Genomic DNA, 27,072 nt, shown 5'->3' with positions numbered 1-27,072 from the left:
GGCGTCTTCCTGGTGCGAGACGCTCTGGCCAGTTAGCACTTGTCAGTCCACCCCACGAGCTCCGGGCTTGCGGCGCGACAGCTGTAGGCCCGCTGACTTGGGCGAGAAGTGGGCGTGGCGTCGCCGCGCTGGGCCCGCCTCCATTCCCGTCCCGCCCACCGCACTGCCGCCGCCTCATCCATCCTTAAGTGCCGGCGGGTGCCAGCCAGAGGTATTCACCAGGTGACTACCGAGGCCTGGCAGCCAGCTGCCAGAATGGAGTTCGTGAAATGCTTGGGGCACCCGGAGGAGTTCTACAACCTGCTGCGCTTCCGGATGGGGGGCCTGCATAAGGTGATACACAAGATGGACCAGGTGGGTTGAGCATCCTTGCCTTCCGGGCCGGGCGGTGACGCTATTCGCGGCAGCCGCCTTTCGGGCCTGGCCGGGTGGGCCCAATATCGGGGGCGAGGGGTGGGGCGGGCGGGTGCCAAACGCCTCAGACTCCCTCCTTCCCTCTAGGAACAGACCCCCGCCTCGTCAGGCAACCCCACTTGCCCAGCTTGGTCCATTTTCCTTAACCCAACGTGGGGCCCAGGTGGGCTTGGTCCCCTAGACAGGACTCCCGGCCCTCCCCTCCCCCAAGTTGTCTTGCTGCTTAAAATGTTTCTGCTCCGTCAAGACACTGGTTTTCAGGTAGTTTGGCTTCCCATTTCGTTCTGTCCGTGAGCATTGACGTTTATCTGTGTTCTAATAAAGGTTTACAAGACTGAGATTATATAGGTAGTTTAAGTAGGAGGACCTTTCAGAAGAATGTGTGAACAAACTGAATTATCCAAATATTGTCACGTGGATACCTTTCCTGGAGTGAAACCTGACTCATACTTACAGTTTTATGTTACACCATCTCCTCCAGAAGCTTCTCTCACTTTTTTATAACACATTTACTCCTCCAAGTTCTTCTGTATGCCTGTGGATTATCTACATTGTTGGCTCCTTTAAGTCCAGACCTGGTTTTATTTGTTTATATTTCATCTGACTCATTCCTATACCCTTTGTTAAATACATACCTCCAGCCCCGCGAAGGGCAGGCGGAGGAAAACAAAGGCCCGCCCTCAGTGGGAGTACCAATCCCGCTCGCCTACCTCTTTCCCACCCTCCAATTAGCTTCTAGGATGTGGGATTTGTAAGGCAGGATGGCAAATACAGACAAATAAGACACTCAAAGGGCTCACCATCTTGTCAGGTCAATAAAACGTTACAAAATTGTTCACAGAAAGCTTAAGGAAGGCACCACCACGAGATGCCTTTTCATGTCACCTGCAAACCTCCCTCAACCATTTTCTCTAGCACTGTTTTACCTTAAGTCAGTCCCATATTGTCGTGAGTGGGTCGTGACTATCTAAGTAGCAGTCTCACACACATTTGTGTCTTTCCGCAATGTCAGACTTGATTAGAAATAAACCATAGATCTAGTCCTACTGACTCAATTTACCACGGGCATTAACTAAGGCTCCAGCCCCAGGATAGCCTCCAATAGTTGAGATAGAGTGGTTTCACACAAGGGGGTCACACCGGTTTGCAAGCAATAGGATTAGGCAAGGCAAACAGAGTCTTACGAAAGACGGATGAGAGAGAGAGTCCAGTCCGGTGTTCAGTGAGAGTCCCTACAGCACTGGGGTGTCATGCGGAGCTGGTGAGACTGTCAGGAGACAAGTCTTCAAGTGCTCTGTCTGGGACGAGTGCAGGTGGGGCTGTCAGCAGGTGTTGAGGCCTGAGTGATGAGCCATCAGAGAGCTTCTGCTTTTATGCTCAAGACTGGGAGCAGTGCCCCCATCTGCAGTCCGATAAAAGCCATCCAGATGGTCACACTCCACCCTGCATAATGAGTTATCTGGTTAGGGCTTCACTGGGTACACCTTTCACAGGATGCTGTGACATGACTGCCACTTTGTGACTGACATAACTATCAGAGTCATAATTAATGCTCTATACACATAGTCTTGTATTGCGGTTATTTGAGTATTGGCTTTATGTTCCCCAAATCCCTTTCAGATGTAAGATTCTGTATGTGATTCTGGATTTTAAGCGATTTGAAAATAGGAATCTTGTTTGATGTACCTTTAGTGACTTAATGAACTGGGTGCACTGCTCTCAAGAAACATCTAGCCTTTTAAACAAGATAAACGTCAGTAAATGCCAGATTATAGTCAATGCCATAACGACATTCATAGAAAGGAAAAATTACTTTTGACCAGAATAAGGGATTAATCTTTTGAGGAATGCCTAAAGGAAATACAGCTTCAAATTGCTCCTGAACAATTGTGCCTTGTTCAAAGGATATTAGTTTAATTAGAGATTCTTACTAAGAGTTCTTACTTGGAGCTTTTCCAAAGTTATTTGCAAATATTTATGTTGTTGTATATTGTATGTTTTAGAGAGAGGGGAGTGGTATCCACTATTACCAGATCTGTGACCAAAAAACAGATATGAATAATCACTGCTTTACAATCCAGGTTGTACAGTCTCCTGAACACATCCTGTGACCCGTAATTTACTACCTTGTGGAGACCGCCCACTCCATCTCCAGATAGTTCTGGTTTTTGGGTCACGACACCTTATAGTGAGCTGAACTTTCACTCCATCCTCTCTCTGGAGCCAGAGAGTCTAAACCTTGTTTTGTAATACAGCACCTGAAGTGTTTTAAGAGAATTCTCATATTTTCTCTAAGAATACTGATCTACAAGCCAAATGTTTTGTGTTCTTCCATTTTTTATCTGTTGCTCTTTCCAGATCATTTATTTACCAACCTAGTCTCTCTCCCTTTAGATTCTGTTGTTCAAAATTGAACAATACTGTGGGTGTGGTCTGAACTTTAAATTCCTTTCTTATTGATGTTGTATTTCTAATTAACATAGGTTAAGATTGCTTTAACTTTAAAAATATATTTTAATTATGAAATATTTCAAACAAATAGAAAAATGCTGAAATACTATACCAAACCATTTTGTGTCTCTCTCCAAGATTAACTGTATATTGTTTTAGCTGTATTTGCTTCATCTTTTTGTTGTTGTTGTTAAGAAATAAAATGTCCAGCTACAACTAAAATCCTCTTCCATCTTACCTTTACCCCACACCAGTATTCATTGATTTTTGTTTGTTTGTTTTCAGTAGTCTCATCACGCTGTAGACTTAGAATTGTGGTCAGTCCAGATCCCTAATTGTACTTGTTCAGGACCTGTTTTTCCATCTCGATGGCAGACCTGCTGAAAGACTTTTTAAACCTAGATCTTTTACAGTTTAGATAAAAGGTGTCGTACGTAATAAAGGCTAATAACATTTATTGAGCTATTGCTACGTGCCAGTGACTGTTTTAAACACCTTAACGTCTATTATGTAAACCTTCCAGGAACTCTATGAGGAAGCTACTATAATTTTTCTTGTTTTGTAAAGATGAAGAAACAGGCACAGAGAAGTTACCATGCCAACCCAGGCTTGTCTGAAAATCTCCATGCTTCCGTTTGGTGGCCACCTGGGATAAAGAGCATAGGCTTTGACTGGTCCCAGACAGCTGATCAGGTGCCAGCTCTGTCACATGTGCTCCCGGCACATGACAGGCACTTTATGATTCCTAGTTCCTTTCTTCCCTCCCAGTTCTGCTGTGTATTAGCTTTCTTCCTTCCTCCCTCCCTCCTTCCCTCCCTCCCTTCTCTCCCTCCCTTCCCTCCTCCAACAAATATGTGACCACCAGTTGCATGCCAGATATTGTTCTAGGTGCTAGAGATAGAACAATGAACTCTTAAGATAGGTGAAGGACCTATCTTTCATGAACCTCACGTTCTAGTGGAAGAGAGAATGAAAAAACAAACAAAAATACGATATTTCAGGTAGAGATAAGTACTACAAAGAAAAATAACAGGGCAAGGGATCTGAGTGTCTGAAGATAGGGGACACAATTTATAAGATTGGGATTTGGGTCCAGAGACTTGACTTCTCTGTGTCTTATTTTCCTCTATAAAATGAGCCTATTGGGGAAAACAAACAGAAATAAAACGGGGGCATTAGTAACCACTAGAAGGGTAGGAGGTGATGGGTGGCCATGATAGGGGGTAGTAGACAGACTTCACACTATCATCTTTTGAAGTTTTTAAAAAGTGAGGTAGGTTATTCCAACTCTTCTAGCTCTAAGATTGGATGAACAATACTTTACAATATTACTTGTTTTGTTAGTTGCAGTTTTTCTGAGTCCTTTTTAACCCCCATGAGCCATTTAAAAAAGATAGTTGAGTGTACATTTAATTAGAGGAAACATAGGAAAAACCATTTTCCTTGCCTTAACATCATCTTAGTCTTCCTCTTAAGTAACAAAGAAGCTGGGAGAAAATGTACACTTAACAGATATTGATGGCTGATTATTTCGATCAGAGAAGGATTTGGTTGTAGAAATTCAGGGTTTGGTAAATTTGATTTATACTGAATTTTTAGGAGCATATCAGTAACTATAGGGACATAGTTGCACCTGCAAGTTGTGATATCACTCTGAGGACACATAATGGAAAAAGCAGGTGTTTTGTAATGATGCAATTCTGACTTCTACCAAGTCTTAAGTCCTGACTCAATTAGTTGAATAACTTTTGGTAACTTAACCTCTGAGCAGCAGTTTGTTTACCTGTAAAATAGATACCAGATCACAATCGCTTAACCACAATTTCCCAACTCCAAAATGATATGAAAACAAAGAGTTTTTTCATGAGTTCTGGCTCAAGGTCTTCAGCAGCAAAAACAAGCCCTGAATTAAAGGGATCCTGCTTAGTATAAATATTCAAATGTTTTGCTGAAGAATTGTTAACACCAATTATGGGATGCTACTCCACAAAGTATATGTAGGCATTTTATGGCCTGCTTTCTGTATATGCATTTTATGGCCTGTTTTCTAAAACACGAAAATTCAGACTTCTGCTACACCTCTGGCCGTGAAGATTTCACGAGGATTATAGGTCTGTAATACCTTCCTTAAAGGGTGTTGTAAGGATTTAAAAGGTACAGCAGGGTAAGTGAGAACTTGCTGTAATGTTTGTATTGTTCTTGGCATGCAGTAACTGCCCAATAAATGGTAGTTATTATTCTGTAGTTACATAAATTCAGCTCTCAAGTTGGTGGGTTTTATTTCCCATTCGGAAGGAACCCGTGTTACTTAAAGTCTAAATCAGTGGTATACAAACTGCGGCCCGCGGGGCCAGCTGCAGCCCGCAATCCATTTTTTATTGGCCCGCAGCAAATTCCAAAAAATATATTTAGTTTACTTAAATAAACCAGGTGAGGCAATACGTACTTCACCTCGAGTGACTGTCCCAGCTATTTGTGTATTTTACAGCATACAGCCCTTGGTGAAAAACGTTGAGAAAAGTTTGGACACCCCTGGTCTAAATGGAAGGCTGTGGGGAGGCTTGGTAGCTGTTCACTTGTGGAACTGTCTTTCATCTTGAAACCGGAGCCCCAGTCATGGGAGTTCAGTCTTGTACTTGGAGGCACTGCACACTCTGCCTCTAAATGCCCTGCATCCCTGTTTGCTCTCACTTGAGCGCTCTTGGGAGTGTAGTTAATCTTGGTGACAGAAAACATCAGGAGGCTCTAGGGACAGGCCACTGCAGCACAGTGTCCCCACCTCCCCAGCTTGTGGGAATCAAGCAGTGGACATTGTTAGTGAGTCGTGTTTTCCATAGTGTGCTTAATAGTTATGTCTTCCTGTATCTTGGTAATTTGAGGAAATTTATTGTTACAGGGTGAGGTACTGACACAAGTAGGTGACAGGAAAAAGAATGATGGGGGAAGGAGACAGGGAAGTGATTTGTGGACTTCAAGCCCCTTTAGGAGTGGAGGGATGTGTGTTGGAAAGGAGGGGTGCTGCTCTTTAAGAGTGCTGCCCGTCAGAGCCAGTGTGACTGCACCATTGTTTATTGAAACTCATGGTTAGATAGCAGCCCCAAACCCTTAGTTGTCGCTGAGGATTAAGGCATTTGGCAATGCAGAAGGGAATCGTTGTGGCCTGGTAACAGCAGTTTATGTGAAGAGCTGGCATGGCGCTCAGTACATAGCTCTTACTCTGTTTCTTTTATTTTACTGCGAAGTCTTGATTCTCCACATTTTGAGAGGAAAGGTGCTGGTGAATCGTTTTTAAATGCTCTGTGAATGCATTTATTAAACCTTCACTGAGTATTTTTATATGCCAGACACTACTAAATGACTTTTAATATATGGTGCTCAGTATATATTAATATTTACTAACAATTTTGAATTGAACATGGCAATAAAATTCTCATGATTATTATTTTTCAAAAGCCTTATTAGTCAAAAGTGACTAAATAACATGCATCCAAGCCTTGAAATTTAGGAAATACACCCAAATAAAAAGAACATAGTTCACCTAGATGCCACCAGGGTCCACGGTTCACTGTTAACATCCCAAAGTGACTATGGGATTTCCGACCAGTGGATATGCCATATGTATTTTTTTTTTAACCACTCCCCTGTTAGATATTTCAGATATTTCCCATTTCTCTTTTTAAAAGTGTAGGGGAGACTGGGGGTATATATGGGAACTCTGTACTTTCCAATCAATTTTCCTGTGAACCTAAAACTGCTCTGAAATATGTCTCTATAAACACATACATAGTTCTTTCTGATATTTTTGCATATCATAAAGCTTTTTTTCCTGGAAAAACAGTTCTCATTTGCCTTAGGGAAGAGTAAAACTCAGGAAGCTGCTCTTTACAGCTCACTGATTTGAAAGGGAAAGACGATTAGAAAGATTAGAAATCGAAAAAGGCATAGCTAGCTTTCCAGAGGATAGTAGAGGCTTGACAGGTGTTAAAGAAAAAACAGAACTGGACAGTAGTTAAAGCGGTAAAAACAGATTGTATTAAGAAAAGCTATTGCAGTAGGAGAAAGAGACCTCAATATAGAACTGTGTTCAATTCCGAATACAAAGGGAAAGGGGGGTTTATAAGTGGAGCAGAGTGGAGGGGTGGATGGAGGGAAAATTTCTAAGAGGAAACCTCTGGGGCAAGGGCGTTCTGGCTCAAAGACCTAAGGGGATTCTTGGGATGGTGGGGGGTGAGAGAAACCCGGTCAGATAGTGAATGTGATCAGATATCCAGGTTTGAGAGTCTGGCTAAACTAAATCAGGATTTTTGCTAAAATTGGGCACGGCAAAGATAGAAGTGCAAAAATGGAGAATTTAAGGGAGTCTGAACAAAGTTTGGTCAAGGAGAGATGCTGTCCCAGGGAGGAAAAGCAGGCTTCCCCAAAGTGTACGGATCCGTTAGCAGCCTGTGGGTTCTGGGGAGAAGGAGGAGATGGAGAGGAAGGAGCTGAGGGGCGAAGGGTTTGTAACCCAGGGGATGCGGGGTGGGGCCAACCGTGGGGGTGGGACCAACTCGGCGGGCCTCGGGCCTCACGTGTGGGGAGGGTGGATGGGGCTGACTGCCTGCTCCTTGCTCCACCAGTCCCAAGCCTATAGGAAGGGAAGGAGAGTCCGCCCCACCCCTCGGTGGGCGCCTCCCAGCTTGGCTCGGGTCTATGGAGGAAAAACTGCGCTGGCCCCGCGATTCTCATGGCCGCAGCTGCCTGCAGCATCAAGGCCATGTCCCTTTTTAAGCGGACCTTGGTGCTCAGCCCGGCCGCTGCGCCCAGGTGCGCGGGCAGCGGCATCCCCCCGCGCTGCTGCCCCTTGCCTCCTGCTGCCTGGCCCTGCAAGGACTGGCTGCGGGGCTGCGAGGGCGTCTGCAGCAGGCTGCGGAGCCCGCCGGCCGCCGGCCGCCTGCCCCAGTCCCACTCCTGCTGCTCCACGCCTCCCACCTCCGTGTGCCTTATCTGCCCGCAGGACTCGCTCAGCAGTAGCTTGAAAACTTGCTACAAGTATCTGCATCAGACCAGTCGCAGTTTCGCAGCAGTTATCCAGGCGCTGGATGAGGAAATGCGGTGAGTGTTGGAGGCAGGTACTTTTGATGTAGGGGAGGAAAGCTTTTCCAGGGGCGTTGAGTCCTTCGAAGCTACTTTGTGGCATAGCCCCTCGCGTTGCAGTCTCCGTGCTGTGGTGGCTTAAGCAGAATACGCTCCACTTGAGTGAAGGAAATGTCCCCTGTGGAAATGCCCATGTGTTTACTTTATAGACTGCCCTTCCAGGCAGCTCGCCATCTACCGCTAATAATGGCCCTGCAGGGAAGGGGTGGGGGTGGTGTTTATTAACTTTTTTTTAGTTCTGGCAGCTGAACTCGTCTCTGGGCCGGTCATGTATTTTTCTTGGCTTTATGTATACTCCTTTGCATTTCTAGTATACTGGGTTAATTCTTCTTAAATTGCCTCTATGTAGATTACATACATCCATGAATTTAGACCAATTGCCTTTATGTGTGATAGTATTCATACTGAGAAGTTGTGTCTTTTGACTTTAGTTTTTATCTGCAAAATTAGTTCCATCTAAACATTTGGTCTGTTGGCCTTTGTACAGTTGTTCTATATTAGTTAAATGTAACTTATTCTGGGAGTAGCAGTGACATCCAGCTGATAAGTTTTTTTATTTCATTTTTTTATGAATAAACTACAGAAGTCCATTGCTCCCTTCTAAAAAAGGAAAACTAAGATGTCTGCAGTATGAAAGGCTTGGATGTTCTTTCATAGTTCTGCAGGGTACAGAAGGGCTTAGAAAATGGCCTGGCATAAACGAGATGCTATTTTAAAATAAATACCTTTGGAAGTTTGTTCCAGTATATTAATAGTTCTTCCTTTTTTTCACAGCCATGCAGTATGCATATTTTATCTGGTTCTCCGAGCTCTGGATACTCTGGAAGATGACATGACTATCAGTGTAGAGAAAAAGGTCCCACTGTTACACAACTTTCACTCTTACCTTTATGAGCCCGACTGGCGGTTCATGGAGAGCAAGGAGAAGGACCGGCAAGTGCTAGAGGACTTCCCAACGGTAGTGAAACTACAGCTCTCTTCTGCATGTGGTTGTGTTTATAATTGATGTAATGTCAGCGAGCCGGTTATAACCTATAACCGGTTATAGGATATATTACCTATAGAGAACGGTAAAATAAGCAACCCGAGGGCTGCATAGTATAATGTGATGGTTAAGACTGAAGCTACACTGCATGGGTTGGAATCCCAATTCCCACTTACTAACTGATGCTTAGTTACGTAGCCTGTCTGTGCCTCATTTTTTTTTTTTTCATCTATAGAATAGAGATAATACTAGTACCTACTTCATAGTATTGTTGTGACGAGTAAGAGTTCATATAGGTAAAGGTCTTAGAATGTTAGCTACTATTATTATTAATATGTTGTTTGGAAGTCCAATGTTGATTCCTGTGGAAAGATGCATTCAAGTTCCAATGTCGTAAAAGATGGATTCTCAGGCTAGCTCACAAACCCTATGGGCTGTATAACGCAGTCTAAGTATGTAGCACTGCTGGCTTCTTGGGTACCCTAAGCCTGGTAGCGTGGACATGTTGCTCACGATGGATAGTGGCTGGTGTAGGAGCAGGTCTCAGCAGCTGGGGTAAAGACGGGGAAGCGGGGGATCCTCTGCGGCTTACAGCTGTGCGATCCTGGACAACTTCCTGAGCTGCTTTGTGCCTTAGTTTCCTCATTTGGAAAGTTAGAGCTGTGAGGATTGAATAAATTCATATGTGTAAAATATTTAGAATGTGCCTGTTACATACTAAGTATTCTGGAAATATTAGTTATTTAGTCTATTCTGTTGGCGTAAAGTGGGTTTTAATTAAAATCTTGAGCTTTAGAAAATCCCACAAGTTTATATGATACATGTGACCAAGTCCTGCTGTTCTGGAATTTGCATGTTTTATCACACAAGTGATTCTTTCAGATCTCATAAATAAAGTTTTGATTTAGCAAAGCCTCATGTTCCCTGATAGCCCAAAGAAGCCCATCTTTTGTACACAGTGGCCAGAATTTTTGGAAGAATAGTCCTTACGTGGCTCTTGCTATTGAAACAAATCTGTATTTCTGAGTGGAGAGGGGAGAAACCTACCCATTACATAAGAATGTTTGAGAAAGACTCCTTTGGAGCAAGGGCTATTTCAGATTACAGATATCATGTCTTCAGTGTCAATGCCAAAAATAAAATACAAACCAAAAAAAGTCTATGAAGAATAATCAGGAGGCGTTGATACAGTGTAATGCAGTACAAGAGCAGAAGAAAGAAAAAGAATCTGAAAAATAATTCGGTGAGGAATTAGAGCTCACACCTTTCTCCATTATACTCCCCCAGCTACCCTTCCTTCCTGCCCTTGGGATCACCGGGAAGGACAAGAAAAGGCCCTCCTGGCTCACTTCTTTAGGCAGAGCTTGTTGTTTATTCCTAGAGACTGTGAAATTGGGCGCCAAGTGTGGAGAGAGTCAGCAATGCTCTGTCTCCCTCTCTCAGGTTTCTGGGAAAACACAGAGCTCATTGCCACTCTTTCCTAGATATTTTTGTTTTCATTTTTTGAATTATATAATCATATAATACGTACCGAAGAGTTGTTGAAGGGAATGGTTCAGATTCAGCAGTGAACTGTTTATTTTGGAGTGTTTGTTTTCTGAGTCTGAGCTGCTCCTCCTCCCCCACCTCACTGGCCTTTCCTCTCTTATAAATAGAACTGACCTAGCCAAGGATCTGTTGAAAGAACCCCAGGGAGATTCAGGGATTCAAATAACCTTTGATAGAGTTGCTCATTTGTTTCAATCCACAATAGGAGTTACCATTTGGCTTTGCCTTGGAACAGCTGTTCTGGAAAGAACAGCGTTCTGGAAAGAACAGCGTTCTGGAGTCACTAGCTTGGTTTTCATGGATTTTGGGGGTTTAACAGTTGATGTCCATCATGGTAATCCTCAAGTGTCTTAGGCTCTGAATCCCTTCCGTGTATAGTACCCAGCTGGTTTTCTTTCAGGTCTTTAAATGTAGGTGCTTCCTGAGGAAGTTTTTCTGACCTTTCAGTAAACACAGACCAAGTATTTCTCACTCTTCTGATGCTTAACAAAGTCTATTCACTGTTTTCAGTATTGTGTGTTGGGTCTATTAATATAGCATTTTATTTATGAAGTTTTATGCTGTTTTTATATTGTATTTTGATAACCTTTAAACATGAATTTGAACTTAAACAAGATATTTGTGCAGTAGGAATAAATTTTAAAAACTTCAGTAGTACTTTTCTGCAGTAGAGCTTGGGCTATGAAAAAACTGTTGGGTAGCATTCCGCCGAATGAGCTAAATAGAGTTGTTTAAGGAGTTAAAAAGTATAGCCGTATAGTGGGGGAGACACTAGATAGCTTTGTGATATAAATTTGGGAACAAATGATAGAATATGGTTAGCTGATCTTCTCACTAGACTAGAAACTACAGGGGCAGGAGTTTCTGCTGGTTTCAGGCTGTCTGTCCCCAGTGCCTAGACAATGCTTGTTACTTAGGAAGTGCTCGAGAAGTTGCACTAATCAGTTTTCACTATTACGAGGTTTATCTGAAATGAGGCATTCTCCCTCACATTCTTACACTTATGCTGAGTTTTATGTTGAAGCATTTTGTTTATTATATATTGGAAAGATGAGTATGTAGTGAGACTTTGAATCTTCTTTTGAGTCTAGAAACTAGCATTTTAGACCCTTCTATTGTAATAGTTATAAAATCTGCTGGATTTATTATTCAATATATAGAAAACTAGTAGAACCTGGATGTTGGGCTTGTAGATGAATCATCGGGGAGTCTTAATTAACGAGTTCTGTTACTTTGCTTTATGATCTATAGGAACCATGTTGGTTCCCAGTATAAATACATATTTCATATATATATTTTTTTCTGATGTCCATTTCAGATCTCCCTCGAGTTTAGAAAACTGGCTGTAAAATACCAAACAGTGATTGTTGACATTTGCCGGAAAATGGGATTTGGGATGGCGGAGTTTTTGAATAAGCACGTGACATCTCAACAGGAGTGGGACAAGGTTCGTGTCTCGGTAAAGTCGTGTGTGGTGCATAAGACAGAGCTGGCAGTACTTGTGGTGAAGGACAGAATGAGGAAAAAGTCTATCAGTTCCAGGATTTCTGGTTTTACAACCCATCTGTTTAGCTTGAATTGAATGTCTCATCATAAATACTTAATAAGGGCTTAGTTTAATACTTGAAATAATTCATGCCCTAGAGAGTTTACCATTAAGTTAGGCCAAAGTAGATATGACTCGTCCCAGAGGTACAGACATTAAGCTTATAAAAATGTCTCTGATTCGCTGTGAAATTTTAAGTAAATTGCTAGATTACTTCATGTAATTAGAGATATCAGTTTTCATATCTTCAAAATGTGGGTTTTGTTATTTTCTTCTTTTCCATTACCGAGTGTGTGTGTCTGGATACATATCTTAGTATCTGAGTCATTTCCAGTTCCATCTTAACACAGATTACTTTTGAACTGTTACATGGCTGTTTCCTTAGACACAAGTGGTTCCTGAAAACCCACAGGTATTAATTTTGGATTGTAGGTATATTATGGGGAGCACAAGCACTAATACCCTGGTTCTTCCTTTCCCATCACCTCTTTACAGAAATAAGACAATATGAGGTGTTCTAAGTGTCCTGACACTCCCCAGCCCCCAATTCATATGGTGGTTATAAATGAGTCTGTGTGGGGATGAGCTGTGGGAGACCCCACGTGGGTGAGGCTGTCTTCCTCAGGATGCCCAGTAGCTGGAAAGAGCTAGGAGAGCAGAGGATGTGGCAAATAAAATGACAGTGGCTTTTGTTTGGCCAGAGTTTGTTCCTGACCAGTGGCGGTGAAGGGTATCGACCAGGGCAGGAGTTAGGGGGCTGGGAGAGAGTGCTTATCTGGACAAAGTGAGCTAATTGACTGTGGGGACTAAACTACGTATCAAAATGCAAGAGAGGGAGGGGGCTTGCCCCTTTTCCCTAAGAATGGCATTTATGAGACTCATTATCCCAATACAAGCAAAGACATTTGAAACATGTAAATTCCCTCACTGGGGATTTTATTCCCTCACTGCCTTTGCTGTCACTTTTGGATATCAGACAGTTTACTGATTTATTTGTATAATCTTCTATTCCAGAAGCCGTGCATGTGCATTGTAGAACTATAGAAAAGACAAGTAAAAAAATAAAAACATCACACCAGAGATCACTTTTGCTAAATCTTTTGTGCACATCCTTCTTGGATGTTTTTAACTCCTTACCATGTACATAGTGTAGATTTGTGTTTTTTAATCAAAATGAGATCTTATACATTTTGTTTGGAACCTGTATTTTTTTGTAGCTAATGAGCTCTAGCATTTCCATTTTAGTAAAAATTTTATTCTTAAAGAACTTTCTTCATTTACAGTACTGCCACTATGTTGCTGGGCTGGTGGGAATTGGCCTTTCTCGTCTGTTCTCGGCCTCAGAGTTAGAAGACCCCTTAGTTGGCGAAGACACAGTGTGTGCCAACTCTATGGGCCTCTTCCTGCAGAAAACAAACATCATTCGTGATTATCTGGAAGACCAGCAAGAAGGAAGAGAATTTTGGCCTCAAGAGGTAACCAATTCAGGAGATTTGGGGAAAAATAATTTTAAACACTTTCTGAAAACAAACCATTAAACCCTTTTAATTGCAAGTGACAGAAACCCAAATTAAACTATCTTAAGCAATGTAAAAGAATGTATGAAGTAGGTTAAGATTTAGTTTGCTTCATGTAGGTAGACTGGCTGAATCCAGGGATTCAGACTGTGTAATCAGGCTCGGTCCCCTTTATCTCTCTCTCGATGGGCATTCTCCATGTGGTGGATATAACAACCCGTGACTCCCAACCTGCTAGCTTAACAAAAAAGTCCTTAGGAAGGCCCGGTTGGTATGGCTTGGTTACTGTGCCCATCCCTTAATCAGTTACTATAGCCAGAGTGTCCAGACCTGGATTATCACATGGAATGGATTCCAGGGAAGAAGTCTTCTAGGGAAAGAAGAGGGAAAGGATGCTAGATAGGCAGAAACTTACAGGTGTTCGTTTTAAGAAACAAGAGTTGATCTTTGACAATTAGGGAGAGAAAAGGCTTTGACACTGACTTTATTCAGAAGGAAAGCTAGGAAATCTTACGACTATTTGCTCATTTTATGCCAGCATTTACCTTTTGCTTTCCATAAAATGGTTTCCTAAAACCAAATGCTTTTAAAGTGAAAAATGGCAAATGGCAAAGTGGGGAAAATATTTGCAAATTATACCACAGGTAAAGGGTTAATATTCCTAATATTTTTTAAAAATTGCAAAAAGTTAAAGATCAAATGCCCTATAGAAAAAATGGACAAAGAGAAAAGAACAGATAGCTCACAGAAAGAAAGATGCAAATAATCCTTAAACATTGAAAAGATGGTCGGTCTTACTCTTAATAATAAAAATTCACATTAAAACTAGCCTGAGCTCAGACACCATAGTTTTTCAAGCTTCCTGGGTGACTCTTATGCAGCCAGGGTAGAGAAACAGCTCTTGTCCACTCCTTTGACACTATGACTCACGGAAGGGAAAGGGGCCTGTCTCAGGATCCCCAGTGAGCTAGTCACCTCCCCGGAAGGGAAGCCTCTGTCTCCTGGGTCCCAGCCCAGCGCCTGTCCATTGTACCACACTGACTCGCAGATGGGCACATCACCCAAGTGTGAGTCATGAGTACCAGCTCTGCTGTCCTGCACACACTTCACCTCCCTCTTCTGTAAAATAGAAGCACAAAAACTACAATTGACCTTCGAACAGCCTGGGTTTGGACTGCCCAGGGTCTGGTTATATGTGGATTTTTAAAAATAAATATGTGGTTGGCCTTCTATAACCCTGGGTTTGGCATCCATGGATTCAACCAACAGTATTTTCGATCTGCAGTTGGGAATCCGTGAATGTGGAGGGCCGACTGTATATATTGTGCTATATCATTTTATATAAGCGACTTGAGCATCCGCAGATTTTAGTATCTGGGGGTGTCCTGGAACCTATTTAAGTTTTAAGGGAGTCAAAAGTATCTGTGGATTTTCTATCGTTGTATTTATAGCTAAATTGTCAGACCAGATAGCTATTGCTACTGTAATATCTCCTTTCCACCTTAGTCTTAGTTTTATGCTCACCACCTGTCTTTACGTGGACGACTCGAGTCATTTTGGTTTTCTGAAGCTTGTGCTCTGGTGGACAGGAAAGACCCATCGAAATAATAATTCCTTGTCTTTATACATTTTGGTAATAGTTGTCTGTGTCCTTTATATTTGAAGGTCAGTTTTCCTGGATATAAAGTTTTGAGCTCACATTTATGAGTATCTTATATGTGTTACTCTACTTTCTTCTGTCTTACAGACTGGCTGTTGAAAATTTTGATGATAATTTTCTTTTCCTTGTAAATTATGGGTTATTTTTCTTGGCGTTCACTGTCTGGATCCATTATCATTGGAGATGCCAAATGGTGCTGTCCTAATTCTATCATCCTTTCTGTATTCATTAGCGGGAATTTTGAGTTTTGTGAAAATGGTGGTAGTGGTGGCAGCAGCTTAGTTTTGGGATTTACCCAAGTTCTCATAAAAAAAGATGAAATAACTCGACCAAAAAAAACCCAAAAGACCCAAGAACTAAACAAACATACCCAGAATCCAGTCCATGGATAACATGTGCAGAAGCATTAAGTGACATAACATTCCCAGGAACTCCAAAACACAAGTAGACATGGACAAAACACCAACACCACAAACAAAACCTGTCTGCTGCCAGAGCCTGCACAGGGGAAAGCAAGGGCTGGCTACAGGGTAATCCAACAGACCTGTAATGAGGAGAGGCCTCAAAAGAGCCAACAGGTATTCACTGGACAGCAGGGTGGGCCCTTTGAGAAGAGCAGGTGAAATGAGAGGTGTTCCTTCCCCAGTAGTGGGGGAGTCCTCTAATATCCAAGGAAGTAATGTTCCTTCTCCAGTAGTGGGGCCACGGCAAAGCCTGGAGACGCTGGAGTGAACTAGCCCATTTGAAATGGACAATGACCAGCCAGGATTCTCTTCCAGGAGTGAGGCCCACATTGAGGAATAAAATAAAAATTGAGCAGAATAGACCTAAGTGTGACCTAAGTGACATCAACCAAATGCAACATATGGATCTTGTTTAGATCTTTATTTGAACAAACCAAGTAGAAAATAAATTTAGACAATGGGATCATTTGAACACTAGCTACATATTTTGTATTCAGTGTTTATTGTTAATTTTTAGATGTGATAAGATGTATATAAGAAGGTTCCTAGTCTTTTAGAAAACCATAATGAAGTACTTTGTGGATAAGTTGATATATCAGGGCTTTGATTTAAAATAACTCCAGGCTGGAGTGGGGGGACATACAGATGGAACAAGATTGGCTAAATGTCAGTAATTGTTGAAGCTCATGGATGGATATATAGGGGGTCCGGTAACTGTTTTCTCCAAGTTCTGAAGAACAGTCTAATCCCATCAATCTCATTGCGTTTAGGTGGAAGTTAAGAATGGATAACAAATTTGACTTTCCATAGAATTTCCTAGTCCTTTTAGTACTAGTCATTTATTTTACGGAGCGTATAAAGGAACAGTAGTGTCATTCTATAGGAAGCTTAAGAATTACCCAAGAATAAAAGTAAGCTATTTGCTAGCTTCAGAGACTCCTCTGAACAATATTATTAATATTAAAAATTATCAAATGAATCCTGCTGTTGGAGTTGAGGATATTATTTCACTTTCAAGTGACTAATATCCAAGGAAGTAATGTTCTTGAAGTATAGACCCAACTCATTTTCCCCAGATAGGCTTATTTAGCAGCATTCTAGTCAGAATTGGGAATGTGATGTTCATCATTAATTATTTTGAGGCTTGGCAATCGAGAATGTTTAGCTTGTGGTACTATTGTAGCTGATTTTGTATATATCAGGTTATTTTTTCAGGAGTAGACTAATGCCTTCTGAATAACAGGAGGCCTGTTTAGTCTGAGATGATCAAAGTATTGCTTAGGACAGAACTGCACTAATTGTCTCGAAGGGACACTTGCCCAAATACCTAACAGACTCTTAGGTTGTGACTAGACCTAGACTCTAGTAGTAGTCATAACTAGCCATTGGGTGGAGCTTAAAACAGAATCGATCTCGGTGATAAGTGAGTCAGCAGCTAAGAAAGACTTTACTGTGTATCGTATGTATCATAGTTCTTATTCGCAAAGATCCTTTCATACTGCTTATACATTCTTCCCCTGTGTACATCTTGATTTGTTTTTCACTCTTACCTGTCTAGGTTTGGAGCAAGTATGTCAAGAAGTTGAGTGATTTTGCTAAGCCAGAGAATATTGACTTGGCTGTGCAGTGTCTGAATGAACTTATAACCAACGCATTACACCACATCCCAGATGTCATCACCTACCTTTCCAGACTTAGAAACCAAAGTATATTTAACTTCTGCGCTATTCCACAGGTATGTAATGCGGCTAGTCTTGTTGTATGTGGCAGGCAGCGGCTAAAGGGGGTGGTGTGGTGGTGGTGATGGGGTGGGTGGAATGCATCCACTGTTTTGATGTGTTGTATTCAGGAATATGGTTCCTTAAAAAGAGCCATCTAGTTTATTTTCTCTTGCTCGGGGCAGGGAGCATTTCACAACACCTTCTCTTGGACTCAGAACCACCGCACTGAGCTAAGCTTCAAAGTTAAGTCTACTTCTTTCCAGAACCTTCCAGAACCTTTTTTTCCCATGAAGTATTCTAAACTACTTAAATTCTTATCCTCACAGTTAAATCTAGGGCGTTAGCATAGATTTATGGGGAGTGCTGAGTAAATAGGTGAAACTGTTAATCATTAAAAAGTCTTAATTGGGCACTTAATATTTACTGTCCTTTTCCTAGACTCAGGCTAACAGAACCTGATCCTGTGGACCTAGGCCTTTGATATTTTAGGAGCTTATGTATTTTAAATGCCTTTACCAGTTATTTAAGTTTTTAACTCAATTAAGTGAAGAAAGTCAGAGGATTTAACTGATTTGGAAATTTGGTTTAATCTTGTTCTAATGACCAATTTTTTTTTTAATCAAAAATTTTTTTCAATTATAGTTGAAATTTTATTAATTTCAGGTGTGCAACATAGTGATTAAGTGTTTATATACTTAGGAAGTGATTATCCTGATAAGTCTAGTATGCATCTGACACCATACAGTTACCACAATATTATTGACTATATTCCCTGTGCTGTACTTTATATCTCCGTGACTGTTTTTATAACTGGCAAGCCAACAAAGGGTGACTATTGAAAACATATAAGGACCTTATACAACTTAACACCAAAAAGACAAACAATCCAATTAAAAATGGACAGAGGACCTGAATAGGTATTTTTCCAAAGAGGACATACAGATTATCAACAGATACACGAAAAGATGCTCAATGTCACTAATCATCAGGGAAATGCAAATTAAAACCACAATGAGCTATTACACCTGTCAGAAAGGCTATCATCAATAAATCAACAAACAGCAAGTGCTGGTAAGGATATGGAAAAAGGGAACCCTCGTGTATTGTTGGTGGGATAGCAAATTGGTGCAGCTGCGATGAAAAATAGTATGGAGGTTCCTCAAAAAATTAAAAATAGATATACCGTGTTTCCCTGAAAGTAAGGTCTAGCTGAACAATCAGCTCTAATGCGTCTTTTGGAGCAAAAATTAATACAAGACCTGGTCTTATTTTGCTATAATATAAGACCGGGTATAATGTAATATATAATAAAATACAATGTATGATATAATATATAATAAAATATAAATATAAATGTAAGACTGGGTCTTATATTAATTTTTGCTCCAAAAGATGCATTAGAGCTGATTTTCCAGCTAGATCTTATTTTCGGGGAAACACAGTACCATATGACCAAGCAATTCTACTTCTGGGTATTTATACAAAGAAATCTAATGACCCATCTTGAATGATTGTTGGAACTAAGATCTGTATGCCTGACTTAGGTTTTCGTTTATCCTAGAAATTATTTACCTTTGAACATGGGAAACTACCTTCCCTTTTGTCTGCCCCCTACCCCCATGCTATTTTTTTTTTAATGTATAATGATTATGTTTATTGTAAGGAACATAGAAAAAAATAGAAAATTCTTGTCAGATATTATTTTTTGAGATATATTTTTCAGATCTAATAACTTATTGCTCTAACATGGAAAATGTTGCTTTGGTTTGTGTTTTTTTAATCCAAATAAAAAAGAACTTTCATGGCTAAACTATAAAATCATTTAAGACTGCAAAGACCACTTGATTATTCTGTGTTTTGAGAAAGGGAGGTATGGGAAATGTAAAAGTCTAGACATGCTTTCTTCATGGGTATTTTTTCTCAGTTAGTTACATCTTAGCTCTTTGGCAGCTCTTTCTCATTCTACAGAAGGCTTTCTTACCTTTTTTCATGATGATAATTGCTTACAGCACCATTTCTTACTTTTTTTTCATGAAATGAAATGAATTAGTATTTCTTTCCTCTCCTTATTATCTGTAGGTAATGGCCATTGCTACTTTGGCTGCCTGTTACAATAATCAGCAAGTGTTCAGAGGGGTAGTGAAGATTCGAAAAGGGCAAGCAGTAACCCTGATGATGAATGCCACCAACATGCCAGCTGTCAAGGCTATAATATACCAGTATATGGAAGAGGTAGGTTTTTATTTAACTACCTGGATACTTTGTGGCTATTTGTATGATTTAAATAATGTCATTTATTTAAACATTTCATATTTAGATATTAGATGATCTTAACACACTGTTATGGCATAGAGACAGGAGTCGGTAGCCTTTATTAGGAAAAAGGGAGCTGATTGTTCGGACTTAAAAAGACCATGGCGAGAGGAGATGAATGAAGCAAGGTTTTAGGATGGAGATCCTAAGTAGAATCCTATTTTTTGTGCTGGGAGATGATGTTAGAGGCCACACTTGTTGTTTACAGGTGAGGAGTGTGAAGCAGAGGTTCTGTGTATGCTAATGTGTGGTCTGACTAGAGTGGTTCCTGGACCCCATCCAGCACTTTTCAATGTATCATGGGCCTCAACTAAGAAACCACGTTAGGGGTTTTTGGCAAAGGAAAACCATCAAGTTGCAATTATTTCTAAATTTTCTAATGCAAATCCCCTTTTAAATGCCAAAACCATTCTATAAAATAAAACATGCTGGTTCTAATAAAATATGATTAAGTTCAAAAAACCTTTTTTTTTTTAGAGGCTAGAACTCTCTTAATCGATCGATAGGCATGGTCCTTAAACGGAGGTGACTTTGCTTCCCCTCTCCCCCTAGGGGACATTTGGCAATATCTGGAGACATGTTTGATTGTCACAACTGAGGGGTGGTGGTGGCTACTGCCATCTAGGGAGTGGAGGCCTCATTATCCATAGGTATGTTCTTTTTTAAGATTGAAATATTACAGAAGTATAGGAAAATATAAAAAGACCCTTTTCACTCCTCTCTCCCCAGAGATCACCACTGTTAATAGTTTTCTGCATCCTTCCAGTCCCCTGGTTATGCCTGTACAGGGATATGATTTGTAACAGTGGTTTCATCTAAACAGAATTCTACAAAACAATTATTTCCTCTGATTTCTATTGCATATTGCACATTCTCCTTATATTTCCTCCCTGTTTTTTATCTGACAAGTTTTGGATCTCAGCATTTATACCAGGTTGACCCACCCCTGGTCTAAATCCAACTGTGACTCACAACTAGGATTTAATTCCAATAGCTAAGGAAAACACCAAAAAAATCCGTAAGTTTAATATAGTAGCAGCACTGCCTACAGCATTTTTAAAAATGGTTTTCTAAAATTAGTGACCAGAATAAAACTGCAAAACTAAAAAATTCCCTGAACTTCATACTATAGAAGGTATAAGAGAAGAACAAATTTTTTTAAAATCCTAAAATTCTTGTAGCGACTGGATGGAAGTGTTCAGCCATTGACCAAACAATGGCTGCCGATGAGACTCGGGACAGTCTGGTTCACCAAATAGGCAGCATTTATTTGGGGCTTATCGTGTGCCTGCATATCAACCAAATAGGTGGGTACTGCTAATGTCAAGAAAATTGAGGCCCTAACCCCATGGCTGGAGCCATAATTTGGGCCCAGGTCTGACTAACTTCAGCGCCTATGCTGTTCATCACGATTTTAAGAGGTTAAATTACCCTTTCCAAACTGAATACAGTCGGCCCTCCGTATCCTCAGTGTCCACAGCTGTAGATTTAACCAACCACGGATTGAAAATATTGGGGGGGGGGGAAGTTATGTTATTGCTGACGTGTACTGTGTAGGTAGGCCTACGAAGGATATGTCTGTACTGAAGATGTCCAGGCTTTTTTTTCTTGTCATTATTCTCTAAATAATACAGTATAATAACTATTTACATAGCATTTACATTATAAGATATAAGTATCCTAGAAACTATTTAAAATGTCTAGGAGGATGTGCGTATGTTATATGCAAATGGTGTGCCATTTTATAGAAGGGACTTGAGTGCCCTTGGTTTTGGTATCTCGGGGAGTCCTGGAAGCAGCCCCCGCGGATACTGAGGGATGACTGGAAGGCCGTTTTAGGCACTGTTTCTCCATTTTATATGAATTGGAAACATTTTCTGTAGTATGTAGTTCAGGGAATATTTCAGTTTTGCAGTTTTATTCTGGCCACTAATTTTAGAAAACCATTTTTAAAAGTGCTGTAGGCAGATCTGCTCCTGTATTAAAATTTCGGATTTTTTTGATGTTTTCCTTAACTATTGGAATTAAACGCTAGTTGTGATTCACAGTTGGATTGAGGGCGAGGTGGGCCAACCATGCTGGATGACCGCTTGTTTTTGTCAGTAACGCTTTATTAGAACATAGCCACACCCATTGTTCGCCTGTTGTCTGACTGCTTGTGCAGCACTGTGGCAGAGGCGGGTACTGCAGCAGAGGGTGACCCACAAAATTGAAGGTATTGTTCTGTCCTTTAGGGAAAAATTTGCTGGCATCTGATTTCGGGCACCCATTATTTTGTTTAAAATATCCTGTCTGAGGCTTATGGGAACATATCAGACATTTTTATATATAGGCTTATAAGGGCGCAGTGAGAGGAGGTATAAAAGTAACTACAGCAGCCTGTGGCTGGGGAGGAACAGTGTAAGGGAGTTTTGACTTTTAGTTTCATGTTGCTTGTTTTTACAGGTGTAATTCCATCGTCTAAAATTTCTTTGAAGAAACTGTAGTTTCATCCCCATCTCTGTTTTCTCTCTATAGTTGTCCTTTGTAGCATAGTTACTAGATATTAGATATCCTTAGTGTATTCCTGTAGGCATATTCTTTCTGTGTTATATGTATTTGCAGCTGTGCTTTTTTGAGGGGAGGAAGGAAGGTGGCAAGAATACGTTTATGGAAAAAATACCCATTACATAATGAAAATGTTGAAAACCAGTTATTTTTTTAAATGCCTGCTCTGTCCTCTTCACTCATTTGGCCTTCATCTCGGCTCAGAGCATTGTCACTTCCTAACTAGTTTGTCAGTTTGAGTCAGTAAATATTTCTGGAGGGTCTGCTGTGTGCCAGGCAGTGCGAGGCTGGAGATAAGATGACTAATCCAAGGTACCTTTGAGCTTGCAGTCTAGTTAGGGAGACAAATACAAGTAGAGATTTCAATGTGAGAGATAAGGTAGAGGTATGTGCTGGAGGGCAGCTGGCCCAACCCGGGTGTTCAAGATAGGTTTTCTACAAGCCATAATACCTAGTTGAGACTTGGGCGATAGGTAAGCGTTAACCAGGTGAAGGAAGGTGGGAAGAGCGATCCAGCGGAGGGAATGGTGTGAGCAAAGGAAGGAACAGAGAGTGCAACAGCACACGTGAAATAATACAGGAAGTTATTCCTAGAGTGTGAAGTGGGGAGGGTACAGTGGGCCCAGGTCACGGTGACCTTGTGCCCCACGCTAAGAGCTCAGACCGTACTCAGCTGGTAATAGGGGCCACTGAAGTTGTCAGGCAGAGGGTTTAGATCTCGTTGGTGATAGCGGGGAACAGGATCCGTGGATTTTAGGAGTCAGGCACAGAGGCCGGAGCAGCATGGAGGCTGGTGTAGCTCAGATGAGAGCCCTGAATGCCTAACCAGGGGCAGTAATTGGAGGCACATAGAGCACTGGGTTCAGCAAATATTTCGGAGGTTTGTGGAGGGGACAGGCGGCGTGGAGGTGCAGGGAGGACTTGAGGATGACTCTCAGGGGTCCTGCTTCAGCTCCTGCCTTTCTTCGTCTAGCCTGTGACCCGTCCTGCAGATTCAGTCTTGTTTTCCTAAGCTGTGTCTGCCAGTCTTTCCAATACTATTTCCCCTTCTCCATGTTACTCTGCTTCAGCCTAAAAACTGCAGACATTACCAAGTGCCTGCTGTGTGCCTGGCTCTGGGAGGCGTGGGGACAGAAGGTCAGTGAAGACCAGTAGCTCCCCGTGCGGCATGTACTCAGGCTTCCTGCTGGCTCCATAGGACAGTCATTGGGATGCCACAAGCCTGAGGCCAACATCCTGCCGCCTTAGTGGAGTGACGCGGGGCTCTTATACTTCCATATTCTCAGTTTCCTCATTGCTGAAATGGGCATAAAATCCCTACCTGTTTAGGGTTGTTGTAAGAAGTCGGCACAGAAGATGTTTCTAAGTTCCTAGGACTCAATAAGTAGCACTTACTATGTTTTCATTTCTTTAACAGATTTATCATAGAATCCCCAACTCAGACTCATCTTCTAGTAAAACAAGGCAGATCATCTCCACGATCAGGACGCAGAATCTTCCCAGCTGTCAGCTGATCTCCCGAAGCCACTACTCCCCCATTTACCTGTCCTTTGTCATGCTCTTGGCTGCCCTGAGCTGGCAGTACCTGAGCACACTGTCCCAGGTCACAGAAGACTACGTTCAGACTGGAGAACACTGATTTGGAATTGGCCTGGAAGCCGAAGTTCGCCGTGAAACAGACTGACCTTTTTTTCAAGGATGGACATCGCCTGCTCCCTCTTTTCTCCCCCTCCTGCTTTCATCCCAAAAGAACTCTGTGGGCTTGGACCTTGAGAAACTAACATGCAGCTGAGAAGATAAGAAGAGGAGAGGCTGCCTCCCCCTTGTTACCTGGTATCTGTAGGCTGCGCTCACCTCTGTGCTTGGTGGCCGATGGCACAGCACCCTCGGAGCTGCAGGTGGGAGATGGCTGCACACGGGCCGCGAGAGCTCAATGTGACTCCTGGCTAGAATTACAATTAAATGTATTTACTTTGAAGCAACCTTTGAATACCTGGCCTAGTAGAAAAATGAATGTTCTGTTTGGTTCCTGTTTCTCTCTTCGTTTTGTTTTCTTCAATGGACTTGAATGTAGTCGCTGGGAATGTTTATAGCTCTAGGTAATTTCCCCGTGTTTCCTAGGAATGCGCCTGTCTCTGCACGTGAAAGCTAGGAATTAGCTCCCGGGTGTTCTGGTTATTTCCTCCTTTAAAGAGAGTTTAGCTTTCAGAAGGAAACAGCAGGCTTGTCTTGGCCCCGTTGTAGAAGATTGGTCTCCAGTTAAGTCGGATGTTTTTGAGAAGAGCTTTCTAATAGTGAATTGAATTCCTCTGCATTTGTCAAGAGCGGGTCATTTGAAAGCCTGGGTGGGCATGGCGGGTAACTCAGACATGGAGTTAGTGCTTGAGGGACGGATGGCCACCTGCTGCCACCACGAAGCCAGCAAGAGCAGCACCAAGAAGGGACACAGCTGTCTGACCCTTGCATGACTGCCTGTTGGAAAATGAGCGAGTGGCAGCATCGCCTCACCCGTGGCTCCAGCTTGTAGCCTTCCCTACTTTTGGCTAATTCTCTTAGCTGCATTCAGGGTTTTTAATTGTGTTTGTTTTTTAATTATCAGTTTGTACACTGAAGTCTCAAGAAAGGGAAAAGCTGTTTTCAGGTGATGGGCTTGAAAGCCGAGTGGTGCTCAGCCTATTTCTTAGCGCCGTGGTTGGCCTTCCTCCTTACCCACACAGCGGAGGTTTGTCAGGACTCTCGCCTCCAGGGAGGCACTGAGGTCTCAGCTTGGACGAGGGGGGACATGGCTCTGAAAAAGCCCCCCAGGCTAAGAATCTTTGACGTAGGGCCTTCAAGTGCTTTCTAGAAGCCCTTAGTACTTTCAGTGTATATAGTATACAGTCTGCTCTTTTGCTGCCCAGTCCTTTATGGACAGCAGTTTATTGAACGTGACTGATGTGTTTCCAGCAATGTTGGACTTGCATTGCTATTCACATACCCACCCGATTTTCCTCCTGGGACCGCCACCGTCTGACATAGTTGCCTTGGTTTTGGTCCATGGAGGCTTCAGCTCATTGGTTCGTTGGAGCCTCAGTTTTAGACGAAGTAAAAGTGACTTGCCAGGTACAGCTTTGAGCCAGACTCAGTAAGTAGTTTGAGTATCAAAAGTTGGGTTGAGATTCTAAGGCAGGTTGTTAAAAATTTGTGCGTTGAAATCTTAGTTCTGCTGAAGTTCACGCAGGACAAAGAACCTGGTGGACAGAGCCCTGGTCTGAGGTGGACATCCTGGAAGCTTCTCTTCTGGCTCAGTCATGACCTGTGGCACTTGCTGAGCTTCTGTGTGGTTTGGGTGCTCTCCTGAGGTCCCTCCCAGCCACAAAGCGATGTCATTTTTACTATCACTGACTTGTGCAAAGGTCTTATGCCCACTCCTAAGTTCTTTGGAAGATTGTTTTTACCTTTTAAATGTTTCTCTACTAAAACTGCCAGGTAAGATGCAGGCTTAAAACCCACTTAAACTTGGATTTTTAGATAAACTATTATTTTAGTATAATTATGTCCCAAATATAGCATGGGACATATTTATCTGAAATTCAAATTAAATTGGGCATCCTGTATATTTGCTAAATTTGGCAACCGCACAATTTAATTAACCAAATGTGTAGCATCCCTGGCACAGTCTACTTGATTTCTATTTACAGTGGAATATTTTAAGTTTTCTGCAGAGTAGCTGAGGTGGTGAGGTAATTGTCAGTGGGGTAATTTGAGGTAAAAAGTATTGATCCCAATTATCAATCATAAAATTGTTTTGGTTTCTAACAGACTCCTTAAGCCAAGTGTGAACATGCTCTACGATTCATTTGGTTACCTCCTTGTAGCACAGCTCAGTTGGCGCCCTGGGCGACGATGCAGTTGCAGGTAGGGCCATGGTGGAGACGGGGAAAAGCCGTGTGGAAATGGAATTATTCAACTCAGCTGGGGAGTGGGTAGAATGTCAATTCCGTTGAGGTTATGAATGTGTTCTAACTGAACTGTTAAGAATAAAGTGATTGCAAATTTGTGGCTTTGGTAACCCTTGTTAAACATTACGTAAGTGCTATGATGAGTTTCACAGATTTTTCCCACAGTGTTTACCGGGTGTTTAAGAGCTTCACTTGAGGTAGCTTCTGATCTTTCTGAATCACATTGGAAGTCAAACTTCGAATACTTTGGGAAGAGCTAGTCCAACTCTCAGTTGGGGAAGGGAAATAACTGAAGTATTGACAGGCCAGCGGGCTGGGTCTGTGCTCATTCTTCTCGTTTCCTCTGTTCCCTCAAGGACCTGGTATACCTCGTTGTTTATGAGTCTTAACTCAGACCACCCGAGGGAATAGTTCCTAACTAGCAATGTAAACTGAAGAGTCATAGGGAGCTCTCAGAATACCGCTCAAGGCTGCCTCCCCCCATTCCAGCACCAGAGGGTGTCAGGGAAAGCTGGTCCTCCAGCAGGACACCTGGGTCGTGACCTCAGCGATACATCATGCCTGTGTGACTCCTGACAGGTTACTGCTGCGATGTCATTAGTAAAAAAATTGAGTACAACTATGTTCTTGGCTCTTTCAGCAGGGGCAGAGCTTATCAAGGCTTGGGGCACATTTCGGGGATGCATTTACAGAGACTTGTTGATGAGAATGACAGGGAACTAAGAAGGGATAGAAGCTGTGGTTTGAAAGCATGGCTGGGGCAGTGAGAAGCTAAAATTAGGCATTTTATTGTGTTCCACACCACTGAGGCTAGATAGCTCTGGTTGGA

At 42.0% G+C, this 27,072-nt stretch overlaps 1 protein-coding gene across 2 annotated transcripts; it reads left to right on the top strand.

The window, feature by feature from the left end:
* Positions 1-26,341, top strand: FDFT1 (farnesyl-diphosphate farnesyltransferase 1). Of its 2 annotated transcripts, XM_019733105.2 has the most exons (8): positions 1-354; positions 7,862-7,959; positions 8,776-8,959; positions 11,853-11,981; positions 13,364-13,555; positions 17,280-17,456; positions 19,522-19,674; positions 23,720-26,341. In XM_019733105.2, the coding sequence occupies exons 1-8, from the start codon at positions 256-258 to the stop codon at positions 23,939-23,941; spliced, it is 1,254 nt and encodes a 417-aa protein (XP_019588664.2). In that variant the 5' UTR covers positions 1-255; the 3' UTR covers positions 23,942-26,341. The 2 variants fall into 2 exon arrangements, with proteins under 2 accessions (XP_019588664.2, XP_074194441.1); XM_074338340.1 differs by lacking the exon at positions 1-354 and having other exon boundaries at positions 7,473-7,959.
* The last annotated feature ends 731 nt before the right edge of the window (positions 26,342-27,072 follow it).

Source organism: Rhinolophus sinicus, linkage group LG07 (genome assembly GCF_036562045.2).
Source record: "Rhinolophus sinicus isolate RSC01 linkage group LG07, ASM3656204v1, whole genome shotgun sequence".
Taxonomy (NCBI): domain Eukaryota; kingdom Metazoa; phylum Chordata; class Mammalia; order Chiroptera; family Rhinolophidae; genus Rhinolophus; species Rhinolophus sinicus.
This window is presented reverse-complemented; position numbering and strand designations above follow the sequence as displayed.

What these genes read in the sequence shown, in the direction of transcription:
- FDFT1 (XM_074338340.1), top strand. Translation starts at nt 7,592, where the DNA reads ATGGCCGCAGCTGCCTGCAGCATCAAGGCCATGTCCCTTTTTAAGCGG. An exon ending in ACTTCTGCGCTATTCCACAG is followed by an intron (nt 17,457 to 19,521) that starts GTATGTAATGCG and finishes TATTATCTGTAG; the next exon opens with GTAATGGCCATTGCTACTTT. An exon ending in TATACCAGTATATGGAAGAG is followed by an intron (nt 19,675 to 23,719) that starts GTAGGTTTTTAT and finishes TTTCTTTAACAG; the next exon opens with ATTTATCATAGAATCCCCAA.